Genomic DNA, 21,416 nt, shown 5'->3' with positions numbered 1-21,416 from the left:
GGTCACTTGTAGGTTTAAACTGGTGTAAATAGTGGATTCTCTGTAACTTGAAGTCTTTAAGCCATGATTTGAGGACTTCTGTAACTCAGCCAGAGGTTAGAGGTCTATTACAGAGTGGGTGGGTGAGGTTCTGTGGTCTGCATTGTGCAGTAGGTCAGACTAGATGATCATGATGGTCCCTTTTCACCTTAAAGTCTAAAACCTATGAACAGACTTCATAGACGTTACGGGCAGTGCCATTGGTTCTGGAATTTCTCCATTTCCCCCCTTATGGAGGACATTTTGTGTCAAGTTTCAGTTTCTTCACTTTTTCTTTATGCAGAGTGCTTTGAGGTAGTTGCATTTTGTGTAGGTGTTTCAAGTTTCTATGAACAGATGCTGTTTTTTCCCAGAATGTTAGGATGTTTTTTTCTATGTATACATTCTCTTGCTTCTTTGCTCTTGGTTTGCATTGCCTTTTTATCAGATTTAAAAATTTTATTAAAGTGAATGTTTAAAATTAAATAGATATGAGTTAAGAGGGAAGATACTGTATATCTGGGGTCAGGCTTCGGTTATGGGGGTACAGGTATCGTTTGCAAGGATGAAAAGATACATACATATCGCATAATCTGCATAGACCCAGATTGGGGTCCAAGGGTTTTTAACGTGTCAGTGGATAAGTGGGCTTGAGTACGCCACCCATGGAATGTATAAGGAGTCCAAGTCAGTATCGGTGTAGCGGATAAGTACAGGGGGGGTGGGGGGGTGCATCCCTTGGTCCGTCAGGGAAGGAAGTGGGTTATTTCCCTGGTCGGCGGTCTCAGTTACTCAGTGTGGTATTGGCGGTGTCCTGTGATGTGTTCCGTATAAATATCTCTGGACCACCTGATGGTGTCTGACACCATGAGCTGTCTCATGAGCCGGGCGTAGCGTCGACCGACTCCGCACGCTCTCAGAACTGGCTCGTTGCGGGGGGTCCCACGAGCCCAGGGCTCCCACGATCAGGGCGTGTATCTGGACTACTACACAGTACTTCTGTTCCACTACACTCAGTTACTTTAAAAATGTTTTCTTCTTGCTTTATATTCCCTACAAACTAGGAGTAGTATTTTGTTTTGCCAAATGAAAATCTTTCAAAGATTACATGCTTGATTTTACTCATTGCTATTTATTTTCAAGAAAAAAATGGAACAGTGTTAAGACTAAATATCTCGTTTTCATAGTTTAACAAAGACTTTATTGCATAATCACTATTGTAGTCATAAATGCTTTAGAAACAAATATAGTCTATATGCTATTTTTACTTTGAAGTATATCGTGAAGGCACATTCATTTATACATGTAGAAGGTTGACTGTTTTTCCATGTTCAACTTACTTTGTTCACATATAAAACTGTACATAACCAACATAATATAATCTGGAGTATATTAAAAGTGAGTCGTTGGAATAGAACCATGAGGTTACAGTGTGCAGAAAAAAATCAGTGATTTTTTTAAGAGGTCAGATGTACAAATGTGAAGTACAAAGTTTTAAATAAAGAAAATAGCTTTTTATAAAATTCAGAAAAGTGAATTCGCACTTCAAAGTTTCAGCATGTTGAGCACATTTTAAATTATATGTTTTTTTTATTTCTTCTACTTGATTTCATTATGAAATATATTGGCAAAACATTAGCTTTAATAATTCCTATAAATACCTTTATATCTTTTAAATTATTACTTGACCTGTTCTAGAATGGAAAGTGTTGAAATCTAAAGAGATGTTTTCTTCTGCACAAGGGATATTGGAAGTCAGAGTTTTAAAAAAAATTCATGGCTCCTTCTCCAAGCTTAGAATGGTCCTCTTGAAACAACTGAAGCATTAGGAAGCAGTAGACGAACATCTCTGAAGCAGTAAAGTGTGACATGTATCACAAACACGCACAGGTTTAGGGTAGGATGGCAGTGCAAGTTCATTGCTGGAACAAGTGTTGCAAAAGATGTCACCACAGTTTCTACAGTGATGCTAGAAGACAGTTTAAAACATAATTAGGGTTGAGTAAACACAAACTGTACAGTTTAATCTTTAACTACAGCAGGCTATTAGCAAATTGTGATAAGCTCCTGCTGGCACCATCCATGGTTTCCTGAGCCTCCGCCCTCTCCACATCAATGATCTCCTTCCTTCCAGTAAGGACTATACAGAATTCAATCTGGAGGCTGTCATCACAGCTGCTTAGCCAGAAGGAGGTCATGCATCTTGAGGCATTCATTCTTTCAGGAACTAAAAAAACTGCCTTTTAGCACTTCCAGTTCTTGCTGGTTAGAAAAGGAAACCACAATGGGAACTGAACCCAAGTTTCTCAAGGGCAGCGTCGCGCACTACCAGAAAGCTATACATTCCTGCTGTCAAGCAACAGCCTCACTGAGAGCACACACACAAGACTCAGGTTTATGCTAAAATCACAGTTTTTAGAAACAATCACCTTTTTAACATTTTTAAAGAACTTGTTCTCTCCCCCTCCTCAGGTTAACAGGAAAGTGTTACTCCAAGTCAAGTCAATTTTCTCTAGTTAGTAATGTATGACAAGATCTGGAATTTGAGGCTTTTAAATACTTCTTCCCTAGCAAAATGAGCTGTGATACATTAGAAGGGTAGACTACTAGTGCCTCCCCATACTGTGGGGGGGGAGGGGGGGAGAGAGAAGAGAAACAACGGACCAGTTAAAGGGTAGGGCACGTGACTCCTCCCCACCCAGCCCAGGTTACCTGCTGGGCCTGGGGGAGGGGAGCCTCTGCCCTCCCACTGCGCTGGCTCCCCCTGGCATGTTTGGCGGCTCTCCCTAGCAGCCAGGCCCCGGAGCCACTCCTGGATGCTGCCCGGTGCAGCACAGCAGCTGCCTGGGAGAGTGCCTGGCTGCAGCAGCAGTGGGCTGCTTCCCGCCCTGGCTTGGCTTCTGGGAAAGCAGCTGAGCAAGTCGGAGCCCCCACCCTACCCAGCATGCTCAGAGTCGGCTCCTGTCCCCAGAGCTGAGCGGCGGCAGCCTGCTCCCTGCCCAGGCTTGACTTCTAGGGACAGGAGCCGACTGAGCATGCCGGAGGGGCTCCAGCTCGTTTGGCCACTGTCCCCAGAAGCTGAGCCCCAGTCAGCTGGGACACTGCGCTGCACCCCGGGCAGCGTGGCTGGAAGAGGCTCTGGCCCTGCCCCTTCCTCTCCCCACCCAGGCCGGCTGCTGGAGGGTCACTTGATCCTGCGTGCACCTCCCACAAGCCACCAACCACCAAGTTACAATTCTCTTTCATTTATTGCTTTAAAAAATGGGTATTCTTCGTCGTTATCCACTGAACACCACTACCTTTCTTCTTGAAATGGAGAAGTCCTTCTCACATTGTTTACAGTGGGTTGCTTCATCATCTTTTAGCCAGGTATGGCCCTAAAATAAAAACAAACAATCACATATGCAAGAAAGATCAATTCAGTTATGAATTACTTGGAGAAAGGATTTGAAGTTGAAGGTGGTTTGGGCTGCAACACTTGGAATTTCTCACAGCCATATTCTAAATCATTTCACTCAGTTTTAAGAGTTACCTGCAGTATGAGGTCATCTAAAATGAAATATGTACAATACTTAATTTACATTTTCATACAGTGTACAGTACCTTTAGTGCTTTATTTACTTCCTTAATATCTTCCATCTTCAGTTTGGATCTGGAAAAGATAATGAGATAATCATGAGATAAAGGTGGCTATTTACAGAAAAAATGCAACAGAGTTTAGCGGGAACTAAGGGGAGGGAAAAAGAGTCCCAATCCCGCAACCCTTGTGTGTGTAAATAGTACCACTGAAGCGAATGGATAACACATGCACAAGTTGCCCAAACTTTTGTATCTACTTTCTCCATATTCATCCTTGGTTTTCTAAAATTCACACTTCTCATTTATGTAACTGGATGCTCTTTAATTGTTACATTTGTTATTAATTAGTTTGAAAATCCAACCTAATTTATCTACATAGTTCTTCAATTATTGGAACTTACTGGCTAAGGTGTAGTCCCATTTCTTGTAGAGCTTGTTCCTGTTCGTCACAGACCTTCTCTAACTGCTGCTTCTCATCTTGCAATTTTCGCAGTTCCTATAATTAACACACTGAATGCTCTGAACAAGAACGTGAATGCTGAGCATCTTCACCACAGTGTGAAGAATTAGGATTTTTTGCAGTTTAAAAAAAAAACAAAAAACCACAACCCAAACACCTGACCTTATATAACTGGGTCCTAAACAAATTAACTCATACTGAGGAATTTATGATATATTAACTTCTCTACAAAGCCAGATACCTATTCTTGGACTTTAGGATCTTGCTTTTACTGTGTTTATGTTAATAACCTGTTCACATCTAAATAGTATGCACTTTACGTATTGTAGATCATCATGGGCAAGTTTTTAACTGATTATACAAATACAAGGGAGGTGAAGAGATTTTTTTTCAGGTCTCTGCAATCTCTGAGAGTAAGCTAGCATATGTGGCATAAACCAACCAGTTGACCAATGGTGCAAGTATTATTCAGTGAATATGCAGGGCACACACCTCTTATTTATATTGCCTTAGAGCTTAAGAACCATAGTTATATAACAGGACCCCATTGTGTTAGGTGCTGTACAAACACAGAACAAAAAGACTGTCCCTGCCCCAAGGGGCTTACAATCTTAGTAATGTATGCTTTGCTCCTCCAGCACTTAAAGTAAGTACAACAAATGCCAAATGCACACAGGGGAGTGGGTTGTTGTAAGTGTAAGAGTCATTTTAATTTAAAGAATGATGATTTGTAGAAAATGATTTTAAGCAGCACAGAGGATTTGAAAACTTGTAGAATTAGTCACTCATTTTAGTTTTTAAGTTTTAAGTATCCACCATTGAAATCTTCGGTTAGAATATCAATTCACCTTTCTTTTGTAATATGCGGACCCCAAGCTCCTCCTATTTGCATTTTCCTGCACAAAGTTAGTTGAATTGTTGGTCATTTTCTTGTAACCACTTTCACAAGTGGGCAATGGGGGGGAAGTCTACAGAAATAAAACTAACTATTGAAGCAAAGGTGGGAAATACTTGCATAGCTTCTGTTGACTTTCCACCCTAACCACTCACCATGCTCCCAACGTGCTTACCTTTTTCAACCCTTCCATTTGTTGCAGTTCTGTTTTTAGCAGACTAGTAGTATCCTTCTCTTGATGTAGCTCTCGTTGCAAAGTTTGTCTCTGTTCTTTTTCAGATTTTAACTCCTTCTCCAGAATTGAGCTGTTAAAAGAACTTTGGTTGTAACAGAGCTGTTTTTATAAAGAGTTTTAGGAAAAAGGAAGGACAGGAGAAACTTGTGCAATCCAGGGCAAAACTGGAAACATTGTTCTGGGAAGGGGGAAGAGACTTGTTTTAGCAGTGCAGAGATCAATAATTATATTAAACAATCTTTTCCTTTGGTCACAGCAAGGAAGGAGCAGCCAAGACAGTGGGTTTCAGGGGTTGTGGAGTTTTTATTCAGTTAGGTGTGTATTTGACTGCTTATGTATAAATAATTGAACATACCAAACATTACAATTGAGAGCATATGCACACGTACATAGCCCCATCAGTGAAATCCTGGAAAGACTGATAAGAATCAGCAGCACAGTGGGGGATGCATTTGGTATTAAATTCCAGACCCTTTTAATGCAGCAAGAGATTGTTTCTCTATTTGAACACTGACTCTAAAAGTGAATCAGACCGGGTTTGAGAACAGGATGAGTCCTGGGGAGGAGCAAGACAGTGTCCCATAAATCAACATGTCACACTGAATCCTTTCCCATTCTTTTGTCTGAATGTTTCCCATTAAGACTGTAAGCCTTTTGGGTCTAATTTTATGTCTGCAGAGGACCTAGCACACTCCCGGATGCTAAATAAGTTAATCATGCATAGCCTTTTGTTATTAAAGAGCAAAGTATGCAGGTTTAATTCATTTATTAATAAAGCATCCACTCACCATCTTACCTGTGTACATACATAAAGTTAACAATTGCAAATAATTTACCATCCATAAAGAACTAGTTATCTATCACTCTTTAGCACCAATAGAGAAGAAACAAATCTTAAACAAAAAACAAAACAAAAAGCTTTTCTCTTCTTTATATTAAGTATTATAGAAGTAAAAAAAGTACCATTGATTGTCCACCTGGGAGAGTTGTTGCTGCAGAGTCTCAATTCTGCCACCAAACTCTTGCTTCATCTTGTTATTTTTTCCTTCTGCTACCTGCCTAGCCTGTTCTGCATGCTGCAACCTAAAGCAAAATAAGGCATGCAATGCATTTATTATAATCAATGCACAAAAGTATTACTTAAGTATGCACAATTCTTTCCTTTAAAAAATTCTATTGCACTCCTTTTTCTACCATGGTACAACTGAGAATTTGAATGCACAGCAATAGGACATTTAAAAAGCAACAGTTTCTGTGGAAGCCATAAGTCAGCCACATAGGACGTATGCCTTAACTCAGCATACACTATTTAGAATACATTTACACATGCAGTAAGTGTGGTGGTGTGGGCCAGATCTGTATGTATGGGGGTGGAGGGGGCAGAAAGAGAAAATATGCACAAAGGGGAGGTCAGAGGGCGAGCCTGGACCTGTACAGGAAATGAGGGTGTAGTGTGGATACTTGGAGGCTGTGCAGGGGAGGGGGAGAGTGGAGGGGCAAAATTTAACAATCAGTGCTCTGCAACGTGGGGAGAAGTGGATCTGTGTTGGGGCAGCCACAGGGAACCCCCATCACACTTATCCCTATCATCTAGTTTTCCTGCCCCCTCCTCAGGTCCATCAGAATGGTCTCATTCAGTGCTGCCTCTGTTGTGGCCCCTGTCACAGACTGTCTGGGGATCGCTGCAAAGACTGGAGCTATGGAGGAGGGCTGTGAAGCTGGGCCAGGGAGGCAGCCTATGAGAACAGATGTATGCAGTGGATAGTTTCAGACCTGTCACAGCTTCTCTTAATGTATGGTTATGCCAAATAAGGAGAGTAACGGATTAAGTTTTATATTTCTATATACAGATATTTATATTTCCAGTATATGGTGATCATGTGGAAGTGCCTGAAGTTTGGAGTTCATGGTGTGTGTACATCTATTTGAAGGCAAAAGAAAGTAATACATTGATGGCTACACTTCAAGACAGGGTGATTTTAATAGTGTTGTCTAGAAGAGTTACCAAGTATTTTATGAAATAGGCAGAACAGAAAATTCAAAGGATCACATGAACATTAACTCTGGTAAATGTGGAGACTAAATTCAGCCACTTGAAGTGTGAAATGGAGGGATCTTAGTCCTGTTTTAATTGAAAAGCTCAACCAAGTCCTAACTATGCAGGCACTACTGAGGCTTCTATAATATGTAAGAATATTGGAAGTTCATGCAATATTCTTTTTCCAGCATCGCCTTTTTAAGAGTTTGTAAATATCACCTCTCTTCCATTTGTTTCATAGTAGACATCATCTGATTTGTTTTTCCTTCAAAAGAGGATATTGTTTCTTTTTTCTGTTGCAGTGAGCTCTCTGAATTCTGTAAGAAGAAATTTGAGCAGATAATTTCACAAATTATTCTTTAATATTCCAAAGTATAACTAAAATAAGGTTTAGAGCCAAAGTTTAGTGCTTGAGAAAGAAAATCAATGATATTTTGAAGAATTTGATGCAGTAAGAAGAAAACTGAAAAGGGCAAGATGTATTAAATGGTGTTCTCTCTTTTGATGTACTAGAGGGAGTAATGGGAGAGCAAAGGTCAGGGAGTTGGCATAGGAGGGGTTCTTGAGATCAGGCAACTGAAGGCAGAGGAGGATAATGGAGGATTGAGAACATTAGAGGTTGCAAGGAAAGGAAGAGGACAGTAGTTAAAGGGATATGTTAGGAGATAAGGAGAATTAAAGGGATATATAACTACTGTTGGCACACCTTAAAAAAAAAAAAAAGAGCTAACGAAAGGATAGGACTGATTCAAGGATCTTGAGTCAGTGTTTGATTTTAGTTATATCACTAGCTGAAATAGTACTAAAGAAGTTAAAAAGTGAAAGAGGAACACCCCCGTTTCTCCTTTGGGAGCCAACAGTCACACACCATCTCTCAAATCTGTGTTAAGGGAGAAGTGAAAAAACGCAAGCACCACACAATTTTTAAACGGCTACTTGGGCAGGATGAGAAAAGTCATAAGAGCTATTAATTGGACCATGATATTTCAAAATAAGATAAAAGACCAGCACCTGCTTCCATATAAGTAAAAATTCAGCACAATCAAAAGCTTCTCTTTTTAGAAATAAACACTCAGAGGAAATGAAGTGATCGGGTTGGATGAACATGGAGGCTAAGTTAAAGAGATCAGTGAAGGTGCTTAAAGAAAGAGGAAGTGAAGATGCATATGTAGAAGCTGAGATAGGGCAAATGTCAGACCAAAACAGGAAGATGCATACGTAGCATTGGAAGTAGGAGTATATGAAGAGAGACAGGGTGGTGAAAATCTAGGTACAATTAAAAATGAAATGAACAGATGAACAAACTAAAAAGTACATTAGTGGAAATAAAGCTTACTGTTATTAGACTGTGTGCGCAAATGTTCATTTGTACCTGCAAGTTTTTGTTGGCTAACTTACACTTCTATAGCACCTTTCATCTTAATATTTTCAATTGCTTTACAGACATCAAGGAATCTTCATAATACTTCTGAGGTAGATCAGTATTATATCCATTTTGAGGAAACAGGAAGTAAATGACTTACCTAATGTCACATAGGAAGTTAGTGAGAGAGTAGGGAACAGAACCTAGGGGATTCTATTTTTCCACCCTGCAGAATGCAACTAACTTCCATCACCAGTTTGATCTTATAGCCCCATCTGCTCCAAGGAACTGAACTTAAATAATCTACTGGCTTGAACAGAGGACCAATAGTTAAGACTCCTTGGATCCTATTCTCCCCCTGTACAACAAGAAACTAATTGATTTTTAGTGCATTCCCTTGAGGGTACCAAATGGTATTCCAAAAGGGAATTTATATAATAATTTACAACAAAGTCTACACCACCTACAATAAAGACGCATGAGACGTAAGAGAAAGCTGTGGAAGGAAAGGTTAAAGATAAGTGTTAGGGAAGGACTTCTCAGAGGATTATTGAATAGTAAGACTATCCAACACATATTGATACAACATACATGAGAGTTTGCAACAAAGATAATTGTATACTTGCAACAAGGAACACCTGTATGATTACCAAATAGCAAGACATTTTTACTTCTCTCCATCTACAAATTTGATATATTTACCTGGGATTTGTGAAACATCTGCAAATTAATAGCTTTAACTTCTTCCAGCTGTTGGCGAAGAGCAACCAAAGTGTCTTGTTTTTCATGAGTATCTTTTTCCAGAAGTTTCATGGCAATTTCCATTTCTGTTTTCATTCCAATCTGCAGCTCCAACTCTTTTTCTAGTTCCTTAGAAGGAGATTTCCTAGTTATTGCTATATAGGACATACATTATGTGTAAGAAATTTCTAACATGCTAAACCTACATAAAACTTGTCTATGTATTATGTCCAAGGAATAATGTTGAGTTGTTATTTTATATGTAATGAGACAAACAGCCCAAATAACACAATATGAGTAAGTTAGTAAGAATGGTAAGAGGGAAAGCAGCACACAGTATATTCTAACTCTCAGCAGTCTGCTACTTTATTTTATTTGCAGTCCTGCTCTAGACGGTAGAATTGAAGGTTTAAGTCAGTCTTCTCCATTCTGGGAATTTCTTTTCAGGTAGGGACTGGCTACAGGAGCTGAAAGTCTGAAATGAAGCAAAGGGCTCTTAATCCAGCCAGTCCATAACTGCTGAGAGAATGCTCCACCTGAGAGGTGACTGTTATAAGTCACAACAATGCATGATAGCAAAGAAAGAGACAGTCGCTTTTTTGCGTTGACAATTAAAAAAAAAATGTTAAAAATATAGTATTCATTGCAACAGTATAGCAAACAAGAGGAGGACTTCATTCTTAACTTTCCATGAGCTCTACGTTTTATTTTCTTTATGGACTGTTGCTGTCCATCTGTTTAAGCTATTTTGAGAAAGATGCTTGAAAATCCACTGTGCAGCAAGAAGCCTGGATTCAAGCAATCCACAGCATTTTCGTATTACATGCTTATGTTATAGCACTAAAAATAAAGACAAAAAAAACAATCTTTCATTTCACCCTCTGCCATGTAGTATCCTCACCATCCTAATTTTTTTTTCCTCTTTCAACTGCTTCCAGACATCACTGTACATTTCATCCAGACCTTGGCGTGACTGTTTATAGGTATCCAGTTCTATTTTTGTATCCTGTATTGTTACCTACATGAAACATTAGGAAAAGTTGTTTTTGAAGTTTGCTTGCAATTTGGTTATGGGACATAAAATAATATATTTCTATTCATTCTTTTAATATAAAATTACTTCCTGTGATTGCACAGAATTGATCTTACATCTAATCAGATGGTCAATATTAAAATGAATTCTCAAAAATAAATTAGTACTGAGGTTTTTAAATGTCCAATGCTTTTGAAGATACTTCACCCCCTTCTTAAAAAAACATTTGCAGCCTACATCTGAACAGACATGACTTCATTATATTGTACATTATGGTACTAATTTTATTTTTTTTAAATGTGCATTATAGGAGAAGCAAATTTTAAACAGAAGGAACATGTTCAATACCCATATCTATAAACAAACAAGGTTAGCATTCAAATTAAAATTGTTTTATAATACTGAAGCTAATCGATCAGAGGACAGCCTATCTTAAATATCTCCCATATTCTTGAACTGGATGTCTAACCTCTACACTCTTTTCACTCCGCTCACGAATTAATTCATTTTGATGTTTTAACTGTTGCTGTTCTTCCTGAAGTGAACCGATACGATCCGTTGCTGCTGCAAGCTGGTTAAAGAAAAAAAAAAAAAGACTATAGTGATTAAACACAGACAAGTGTGCAGCATCTGAATGAGATTTAAACATACCACTTAGAATATTGTTAGAAATAAATCTTAGTACCGTATGTTTCATAATACAGCTAAGTAAAAAACAGTCACTGCTAATCTTTAAACTATTCATTATGGGGCTATTTAATTTGGTGAGTTACACATTTGCCTCCCACCTTGAAACACCAGTTTGAATTCTGGCATAGATCATATGTGAGCTGCATTGTTTTATCATAGATAGCTTTGGGATGTGCAAGGTTGGGACTATCATGTGTTTTGTCAACATAATTGTCTTTAGGATGCTCAGAAATGAGGCACACTGAAGGTTAGACCCAACATGCTTTGAGCGGATGACAGTGTTGTCACGACGTGACATCTACAGCAGGGGTAGAGGCTGGACTTTGCCGAATGCCGTGAGAAGTGTAAAATCACACTCAGATAATTTAAAATAATCTGTATAGGTACAGTACTGTGGTAGGATGGGCATCCTATTCTTATTTGCAAATTTTTTTTTTGCTGGGAAGCTGAAATGTGACTCCTCCTTACAACTTTTTTCCTATTCACTGTTTCATTTTTTGATTTAGTCTTTCCTCTCTCTTTTAGATGGGAAACGAGAGCCTGTGCTGGGGATAGATGTACGTCCTGTTGACATAATTTAAGGAGGCAAACATTTTAAGGAGGAAGTGGAATGAGGTATTTAATGCCTCCTCATTATTGGGCAAGTTTGGATTTGTTGTGTTTAGAAAAAACACTTTATAAAAACACTTGATCAGACAGATCAGAGTCTGCAGACATCTTGAAAGCACTGGTATAACAGGGAGTCTTCTGCCAACATCACTTCTAACAACCAAAACTTTCTAGGTCTTTATACCACATTTATCACCATGGTATTGTATGTGGGAAAGCTTTCACAGTGTTCTGACTCAAGCCAGTCCTATTAGTCCCCACATTTCACAAGCATGAAACTCACTCCAGATCTGGGGTGAAATCCTGGCCCAACTGAAATAAATAGCAAAACTCCCCTTTCCTTTTTAGGGATGTAACAATTAAACTTTCTCAGTTGACTGTATAACACATTTGTATTTTAAAAAGGTAAAATTAGCCACAAACCTCTTCCTGGAGTTTTGAATTGGTCTTTTCTAAACAGTCTATCTTGCTCTGGAGATCACCAACTGTGCAACTGTGGCAAAAGATTTACATTTGGCTTTAAATAAAAAGAATGACATGTTCAGCTTTTATTAATCCTCACAATTATATTTTTGTAACAGTCTCCCATAAACAGCAACTAGCAGATGAAAAGGCAAAAATTCGAGCTGGTATAGAGCCCCTAGGTGAGCCTACTGCTTCTTTCGCAAGGTGCGGGGGAGCAAAAAGAGAAAATGTATCATCTTTATTGATTTTTCCAAATGTATGTCTTTGCAAGTAGGTAGTCTCCTACAATTAGCATACTGTCTTCATTTCTGAGGCCCCCCTCTGAGCTGTGTGCTCTGAGTTATGGTGGCCTGGAATGCTCTGCTACAGATCTACCTGGATTCCAGCTCCTTTATGTATCTAGAGCTGTGAAAAGGTGCTAGAACATGGCCCAGGATTGGGTTTGAGTTTGTAAAGAATCATAAAAGCCTACAAAACCTAAGTTATTTTCCAAGTGCCTTTTCTGCAATTTTAAATATTTAAGACCTCTTATGCCTTACATTAGTACATTGTTTTATTTGCTTTGGTACTTTTCCAGTTCAGAGCCCATAAAAATGGTACCACATACAATATTGTGTCAAAAATCCAAATTATCTGGTAATAAAAGATCAACACCGTTAAAGAGCTAAATAAAACTAGTACTATGTAACTTAGTAACTGAGGCTACAGTCACAAATTTATCCACAGTCATCAGTAGATAATGGAATACCAAGAAGAAAAAGTACACACTCTGACTAGACCAATATTGATATAAGGGTAATCTCATTATCTAAAGAGCGATTACTTCAAGTTGCAACAGAAAACAAATAATTAACTTTTAATTATGTTAGAGATCTCCAGTGGGAACCAGTTACGTTCATCACCCCAGTGGTAGAAGTTATGTACCCAGAAAAAGAATTTAGGGCTATCCTCTGTGGAGACAATTCAGCACAGCACTCAAAAGCAGACTAGCTTTAAAAGCATGAGTAGTACCGTTCAGCTTTCTCCCATAGACTTCCCGGATCAAGGACTATTGCCCTGCCTGAAAATAAGTCTGATAACAGAACTATTTGTCAGAGTTCAACTGCTGACAGAATCCCAAGGTTAGTTTGTAATCCTTGGTTTAGTCACAAAAGTTTAATGCTTCTCAGCTGATTCTGAAGAGCTGAAAAGTGCCATAGTTAAAATGCAGAGAAAACTGGATTTCCTCTCCAGCCTAGCCATGGAGGATAGTTCACATTCCTACAAGTATTCTCACTTATCGTACAATTTATTTCTAACATCATCAACAGTAATATTACATTTCTTTTGCAAAAGAAAGTCAGTTGCCATTTTAGATTGGAATAAGATCTTTAAGTCTGGTGTGGTCTGTTTATGTGAAGTCTTTCAGGAAAGAGCCAACACACTGGCTAAGAGACTTGAATATATTCTGCAATGTTATTTAGATTAATTCCATTTTAGGAATGATTGACATCAGTGCTTATTTTGCTTAGTCACTGAAGTTGTTCATAAACAACGCAGGGTGCAGACTAATGACTAAGTACTGATGTAGGTGTGGTTGGATCAGATAATTTAAGTTTTGTTTAAACAAGTGTAAGCTAGTCATGCTAAAAAAAACAAAAACAAACACATTTGAAGCAAGAGGCACAGTTACAAAATAAACTATTGAAAGATTCCTTTAGTGTTTAGTCAAGGTTAAAATAAGAAAAAAAATGTATTAAACATTCTAATAAAGTTATAAATAAAAACATACATATGTGGACATTGAACAAATTGCAGGTTATAGATTTTTAACAATAGGGTAAGCAAATGTGCCTGAAAAAAGAAAAAAATATAAGCACACCAACCTCTTTTTCTAGTTAATATTTTAAAAACACATCTGGTCATCCAAGAACTCACACACTGGATACAAAATGAAGTTTAATTTTTAGGAGGAGTGTTGACAGCATAATGATTAGTACTTCTCTAGGACTTTCCACCAAAGTTGCATTTGTTATACAAATCCAGTCTTGGATGCTTCCTCTATGCATTTTAATTTAAAATTACTGCTAAGATTATAATGAGTGCTATGATATATTTAGAAATAGAATATGATAATTTTGAATCCACACTTTTACAGTAGTTATATTTTCTGAACACAAAATTTTAGGCAATACTTAGTTTTTTTGTACAAGTGACCAAACTGAATAAGGTTCCTTTTCTTAAAATTACACATCAGTAACTTGAAACTTCCTAAAATCGAAGAGGACTATATTTCTGAATTAAGTGTGCATTCATATTTTGAATGTTAACTCTTCTTCTAAGGAGGATGAAAAGGTAAGATACGATCTAAAACACTAGCACGATCTCAGAATTGGAAGCTAAAGAAGGCAAAGGCATTCTGCAATAAAACGCTGATTTTTATTAAAACATTATTACTATTTGCAGGAAATTGTATCAACTTTAAGAATTAGTAAACTCACCATATGGAGTTGTGAATTATGTTCACTGGTTTTATAAGCCAATAGTACCACCTCCTTACAGGCAAAATATTTTGTTTAACAGACAGACTTCAACTTATACTACACAGTTATTTCCCAGGAAAGATTCTCTCAAGCCTTCTAGGCCAATTTCTATTGCTTTTATTTTGAGACTGAGGAGTGTTAACTACAAAACTGAAAGAGACTTGCTCTGACGTTTAAGTATCCAAAGCAGAAGAGGGGGGAAAAAAAATTATGTAACTGATGAGAAATTAGTTTCCTTTAGAAATCCACATATTGTGAAAAGAATCATCATTTAGTGTATGAATTTGTGAGCAAATTCTACAAAAAGTTACAGGCAGGGCACAGAGAAAAGTCACAGGAAAAATAAAAACAGAATGAATGTTTGCGCATTCAAACAGACAAATCTTACCTTAGATGACGGTTAAGTTCTTCCACATAATGCTTCTGGTCAAGCACAGCAGTAATCCCTGCATCTCTAATTTTTAAACATTAAGAAATGTAAAAGGGTGTATTAATTTTGAAGTGTTAATCTGTACTAGACATGGGATCACCATGCCCTTCCCACATTGTTGAATAAAAGAAGTGTCAAGTTGACAACCTCCGTGCAAGACTTTAAAATTACGTTGTCAGTGCACTTAAAATAAACAATGTCATACTACTGATGAAAGACAGAAGTTTGAAGAGGCAAAGTAGCAGCACTATAAGCCAAAAAACCATGAGCAAGGATAAAGGAAGAAGTGAAATAAAAAAAGAATAAAACCCCCCACAAGGACATAGAAACAATAGAATGCCACCAGAAATTTAAAAAAAAGGATAGGAGTTGGTTACCAAACACACATACAGACCAAGTGAGGAGGCTCTATAGGGCAAACTTAGAGATGCCGATGCTAAAAGGGTCCCCTGTGACAATGAGAGATTTCAGCTAACCTGACATACTGGAGCAAAGTCAGAAAAGTAAGCAAAGGGGTAGGGTATCTAAGTGTGTAATAGATGATGCCGGTATAATTAAAACTGTAAGGGACAAGAAGGTAAACTTCAGTTTAATCTTAGGAAATATTAAGGGAAGTAAAAATAGTTAATATTTTGGGCATAGCAACCAACTGCATTTGATATTTCTAAGGGGCAAAAGGGAAAACAAATGAAGGACTCATTCTAAAGATACTAAGTCATAGCAGCTGTTAAATGACACTGTCAACTTAAAATCTAGTCAGTTTCAATAAAGTGGCTACAGAGGCAGCACCTGCCCCGAGTCCACTTAGACCGTTTTTATGGTTTTACATTGACTTTTTTCTCTTTTTGTAAATGTGTCTCCTCTGTTCACCTGTGTGAAAAGACCCATGCAGAGCAGGGGGAAATGACAATGTAAGGCCAAGTAAACAACCTACAAACGTAAAAAGATATTTTTTCCACCAATATTTTAATTAATAGTTATGGTGCTGCTTTACCACGAATTAAGTGGTAAAAATGTTCAGAAAGAAGTATCTTTTATTGGACCAACTTCTACTGGTGAAAGAAACAAGCTTTAAAGCTCCACAGAATTCTTCTTCAGGTCTGTGGAGCTCAAAAGCTTGTCTTCTTCACCAAAAAAAAGTTGGTCCAATAAAATACTATTTCCCCAACCGTATCTCTTTCATAACCTGGGACCAACATGGCTACAGTAACACTGTAAACAGAAAGTAGTAGACAGTTTCCTTTGTATGCCCTTCACCCACCAACCCAGACCAGGGGAAGCCACACCCTATATATCCACCCCATGAAAAGAGTCACCAATGCAATCTGATGTTCCTTTTTAAGGAATTTAATGCACAGAACCCCTGCAAACTCAGATCATGCTAGTTTAAAGACTATGGGGGCCCAAGCTCAGGAAATGAACTCTGATCCAGTTAGAGATGTCTCCAACACTGATGCACTCCGAGGGAGTACTAACATTTAACAGTTTCATATTCTGAGTTTTCTATAGAAAGAGTAATTAAGATAGTTCATCATCATACTTACTGTTTGCTATCATCACTGTTCTGTATATCCTTAAGGTACAAGGAAAAATCAATCACTCCAACCTGATAAAAACAATTTTTAAAAGTTACACATTGTTACAATAAAAGTTAAAGTCTTTCAAGCAGTAGTTGCTACCATTATCTAAGTTTCATTTACTTTTTACACATTTAACATTTAAGTTTAGAAATACAATTCTTATCCTCTGAAGCAAAAGAAGTTTGCCTTTTTATTTAAAAAAAGATCAAAATGAAAATGAACAAAATCCATTGGATATAATTAATCTATCCTTGTCTACACTAGGAAATTGAATATTGCTGACAATTACTTTCAGCAATGATTCCCTTGAATAGGTACTGAAAAAGTATTTAAGTGCTGCATAGACAGGGCAACGGTTTCCAGTAATGATTCAGAAAGCATGACAAACTGATATATGGCAGTCAGCAAGTCTTAATCACACTTTCTGAAATTGTGCTGAAAAAGATTTTAGCACTTAAATAATTTTCAGTATACATTTGGTACCATCTTCAATAAGAGGTAAGTTTTCTAGTGTATGCTATGTGTTTTGTGAATTTCAGTATTGTGCTCTGTAACAGAATTTATTTCCAATGAACTTAATTCTTGATTTCTCTGTAATAATTCCATATAGGTCTTGTATTTATCAGTAGCCCTTGGTCAGATGAAGTTTTATCAGAGTTTTTAATTTTTATTGCATCACCAACCTATACTATAGCATCACTAACTCAACTATAATTAGCATTCAGCTGGATTTACAGAAGGTCATATTAAACTATAACAAACTTCCCTTTGGCCTGAAAGCAAGATATGAACTCAAGCTGAGAGTAATTTTTTTAAAAACTAAATATCAAATTGGATTAATTTGCTGGCTATAAATAAAACAAATCAAACTACTGGAACTTCTTTAAAGGCAACACAGGGACAGTAGGTACAGTGCTGTTATTAAAAATGCCAGACTACTTTTCACAAAAGCATATATTTAAATAATTAGCTTTCATTTATTGTCTATGGGCTCCATTTCTCATAAAAAGTCTTCAAATGTCTGCATGTGACATAATGCTTCAGACAGCATTAACCCACGAAGCGGACCAGGTTTGCAAATTACAGCCCCAATTAAGCTAAGTACTTATGCATGTGCTTAAGTGTAACGAGACCTAAGCACATGCTGAAGTGCTTTGCTGAGTTGGAGCCTTTTGAGATTAGATTAGCTTTCTATTTTAAAACCTAGTTTTCACCTGGGAATCCAAATCTTCTCCTTTCAAGCAAAGGTTTGCATCAAGAACATTCAGTCCAACCAGCAAACCTACAATCACTGCTCCTTCCTCCTCCATCATCAATGCATCAGGTTCATAAAATTCACTAAAGAAAGATAATTTAGAGGAAATTCTCACACGTCATGATTTCAACTCCAGCAATAGCAGAAATTCAATTTAACGAAAGTATTATATAAAGTGGTATTGTAGCTCTAGATAAAAGAGTAGAATGTATACTGATCCTCTCCTTATCACGTACTGTAATACAAGAACAAGAATAGACTTTGAAACCGAAAGGCAACAAATGCAGAACCCCAATAGGAAATATTTGTTTGCTAAGCCTACAGTCAACTTGTGAAATTCACTGCCATTGTTGCTAGATTTTTTTTTTAATTTAAATTTACATTCACAACCACTAGCATTTGTAGCAACGTAAGATTTTGTATGAACATTATAACAATCACAGAACAGCATTCAAGGGCTCGAGAGGTACCAAGCCTTTTATCTAAATCAAAGATAACAGAAAATACAATCTCTGTTTAAAGAAAGATTGTCCTTGATAAAGATTCTCCAACTCTCAACTGTCCATTGTATTTAGAATAAGATTTTGTATGTTTTGTTTCAGTAGTACTCTGAGATTAAAAGAGCACTGGTAATAAGTAACTAATTTCATCAATTTAGACTAAATTATATTAGGGGATGTTGTATGTTGTATATGGTTTGCTGAACAAACGTTTCCAATAGTATCCCAAGGTTTTAGAGCAACAACTACATTGTATGATCTCAAAGCTCATTGTATGGGTTCCAAACTACTTTAGAAAGTAGAAAGAAATTCCACAGAACTGTGTGTTCTCTGTCCGATCACCAGACAGGATTTTGAAGAACTATAATGGCATCCTTTTACAAACATTGAGCAGTTTTACATTCTCCCCAAGTTTTGAATGGCAACCTTGCCTGCTATTTCAAGTCACTGGCTCACATAATTTATTCATTCCATGAATTTATATGCATATTTTATTTAGTTCAATTCAATCTTGATAGGTCCAGCAAAGTTGAAAAAAACTGCTCAATTCATTAATAAACTACATGCAATTTCTGCTCATTTATATACAGAGAACACTGTCCAACACTTTCAAAAATTAAACTATAATCTCATCCATTGTTTTTACTTCCTGAGAAACTTAAAGATGAAAGGAACAAAGGATATTTATCTCAAAACCAACATGCACAGATGTTTCTCTTTTCTATATATAAATGGTACAGTATATCATCAAAATACTACAAATTGGGTGTATGGGTACCTTAATAGAGGTTTGTGGTCTAATAGTACTTTCAAGTAATCTGCCAGTTTCTTTTGCATGAGTGCAAGATAAAGCCAAGCTCTTCCTCTTCCTACTGCGGTTCTAGAATACAATACAGATGCAAACCATCATCAAAATTGCAATAAATCAAGATTTTAAAAGCAATTTTTAAAGTATTTCTGTAATTCAGCATTAATAAAGATGATACCAAGTTGGAGGTAGTATTTTATTAAATGAGCACAAAAACCCATGAAGAAAATTAAGTGAGAATAAAAATGTTTATACATCTATAGAGAAATTATTAAACAAATCAAGTATTTAAGTGAATGGGAAACATCTGGTCAAATTTGGCCCAAATCAAACACAAGTTTTTACTATATCTTAGACTAAAAGAAAAATTTCTGTCATTATTAATTCCAATAAAAAACGTTTTAAATATAAATATTCTTCTGTAATGTTTGTAACCTAACCATTGCAGCATTCTGCTGGTGCCCAAGAATTTGAAAGTGAAACTAGTCTACTTACATCATCCAAAAACAAAGCAAGAAAGCAGACAAATGATATTAAAAACTATTTTAAAATTCTCTCATTTTGAATAGTTTAAAGGTTATTTCTTGCACAGGTAAGGAATTTTTAATATACTTTTTTAGCCTGTCAGGTTCTTTTGAAGATTGAGTGTTGAAAACTGGTATCATGAAAGACATGTAGAACTTTGTGCTACATTTATACACTATGTTCTCTGGCTCAGAGAATGAGATCTCCCCAACTGAGAGAGAAAGAGACGATACGTTATTATATTACCCCAGTCTTCAACTCACTTCAACTCTGGCAGATTTTTAACACTAGTTGCTATATCTGATGCTTCTGGACAAAGTTTCTCCACCAGCTCCAAAGGACCAAAAAATGACTTATTCTGTCCAATAAAACTCTTCTTGGCTAAGAGGGAAGAAATACAGAGGTGTTAATAAGCAGGAAAATGACAAATATCGTCCTTCAGCTCCACAATCACAAATAGTATAAAAAGAGACCCTTAAAATGCACACCATCTTACAGGCCCTCAGTACGTACACTGAGTTCATTCCTCAGTCAGGAGATGACAGAGACCTGATACAGAGCATATCACAATGTAAACAGATAATGTAGTTGATCTTCGCTGTATCCCAATATTTCTCCACAGAATTTTGCTGATAAAATATTAACATTTTACATTGTAATATGATCTGAAACCACATTAAGGCAAATCTGAATGGATTTCCACAGCCTATGATTTCAGCCAAACTCATTTAAGAACGAACTATGGTGCTCACCTTTTAGCCCATGCTTTAGACAGTGCTCCATCACCACAAAGAACTGTTGCAAAGGAGGAAAGTCGGAATCCAGAGTCCTACCCAGGCTCATGGCTGACTGGATCAAGACTTTGATACTGAGCTTCATCATATTCATCAAGTTTGAACGCTCTTCCATTGTGTGGCATTTAACAGCTAAAAAGTTTTAGGGGGGAAAAAAAAACACCCCAATGAAAGCATACAGGCTTGTTTGTCCTTAAGATAACATTGAGAAAGATAGTGCCCAGGTATAGTTTTCAACTCTTAGCCTCCCAAGGCCTGAATATGTGACACTGTATTTTTAAATATGTTAGACATAAAACATAAGGCACAGAAGAAAGAAAATCTATTCATAGGAAGAATACTGACTGACTGACCAACCAGAGGTTCATTTAGGTGCCATGTGTGAGTATTATGTGATTTCAGATTCAAGAATCAACATATCAGATTCAAATTTACAATAAAAAATGAAGTAATAGTATGACACTGAGATGTAGCCAAAATTTGGCTCTAACAAGAAACACTTTGTAATGAAGTACAGTTATGAGGTATATGGATAACAACCAGACAGCTTCTGTCACTGTCTCTAGATTCAGGCTGACTCCATGGTACTCTAGACTGTTCTTTGAGTCCCAAGGCTCTAAGCAGGGCTGGATTAACCTTTTGTAGGCCCCCATGGAAGCAATGGAGCATGGCACCGGGAGGTCAGTCCCCAGAGCAAGGGGTCAGCCAGGGGCAATCGGGTGAGGCACGGCAGGAGTGGCCCTGCTCTGCCCAGCCCAGTGCAAGGGCACTATTAACAAACTGGTAGTTGCCAGACATACAGTGGCCTGCCTGGCCCTGTGCTGCCAGCATGCCCGTTCCCCTCGGGGGCGGGCCCATGCCATGCCACACAGCCCC

The 21,416-nt window shown here is 37.4% G+C and overlaps 1 protein-coding gene across 3 annotated transcripts in view; it reads right to left on the bottom strand.

Moving 5' to 3' along the window:
- Window positions 1–1,153: 1,153 nt before the first annotated feature.
- Window positions 1,154–21,416, bottom strand: part of RUFY1 (RUN and FYVE domain containing 1) — a 32,106-nt gene continuing 11,843 nt past the window's right edge. For all 3 annotated transcript variants that reach the window (XM_026659353.1, XM_026659354.1, XM_026659355.1), the window contains exons 2-18: window positions 20,499–20,672; window positions 20,010–20,127; window positions 19,192–19,293; window positions 17,873–17,996; window positions 16,623–16,684; window positions 15,037–15,102; window positions 12,085–12,154; window positions 10,832–10,933; window positions 10,231–10,347; window positions 9,291–9,458; window positions 7,445–7,542; window positions 6,151–6,270; window positions 5,128–5,257; window positions 3,999–4,093; window positions 3,622–3,670; window positions 3,318–3,395; window positions 1,154–1,987 (exon numbers count right to left, since the gene is read on the bottom strand). In XM_026659353.1, the coding sequence (XP_026515138.1) occupies window positions 1,844–1,987; window positions 3,318–3,395; window positions 3,622–3,670; window positions 3,999–4,093; window positions 5,128–5,257; window positions 6,151–6,270; window positions 7,445–7,542; window positions 9,291–9,458; window positions 10,231–10,347; window positions 10,832–10,933; window positions 12,085–12,154; window positions 15,037–15,102; window positions 16,623–16,684; window positions 17,873–17,996; window positions 19,192–19,293; window positions 20,010–20,127; window positions 20,499–20,672 (1,817 nt within the window). In that variant the 3' untranslated portion in view covers window positions 1,154–1,843. The remainder of the gene's footprint in view (window positions 1,988–3,317; window positions 3,396–3,621; window positions 3,671–3,998; window positions 4,094–5,127; window positions 5,258–6,150; window positions 6,271–7,444; window positions 7,543–9,290; window positions 9,459–10,230; window positions 10,348–10,831; window positions 10,934–12,084; window positions 12,155–15,036; window positions 15,103–16,622; window positions 16,685–17,872; window positions 17,997–19,191; window positions 19,294–20,009; window positions 20,128–20,498; window positions 20,673–21,416) is intronic.

This window comes from Terrapene carolina, unplaced genomic scaffold (genome assembly GCF_002925995.2).
Source record: "Terrapene carolina triunguis isolate 2854851 unplaced genomic scaffold, T_m_triunguis-2.0 Scaffold629, whole genome shotgun sequence".
Classification (NCBI taxonomy): domain Eukaryota; kingdom Metazoa; phylum Chordata; order Testudines; family Emydidae; genus Terrapene; species Terrapene triunguis.
This window is presented reverse-complemented; position numbering and strand designations above follow the sequence as displayed.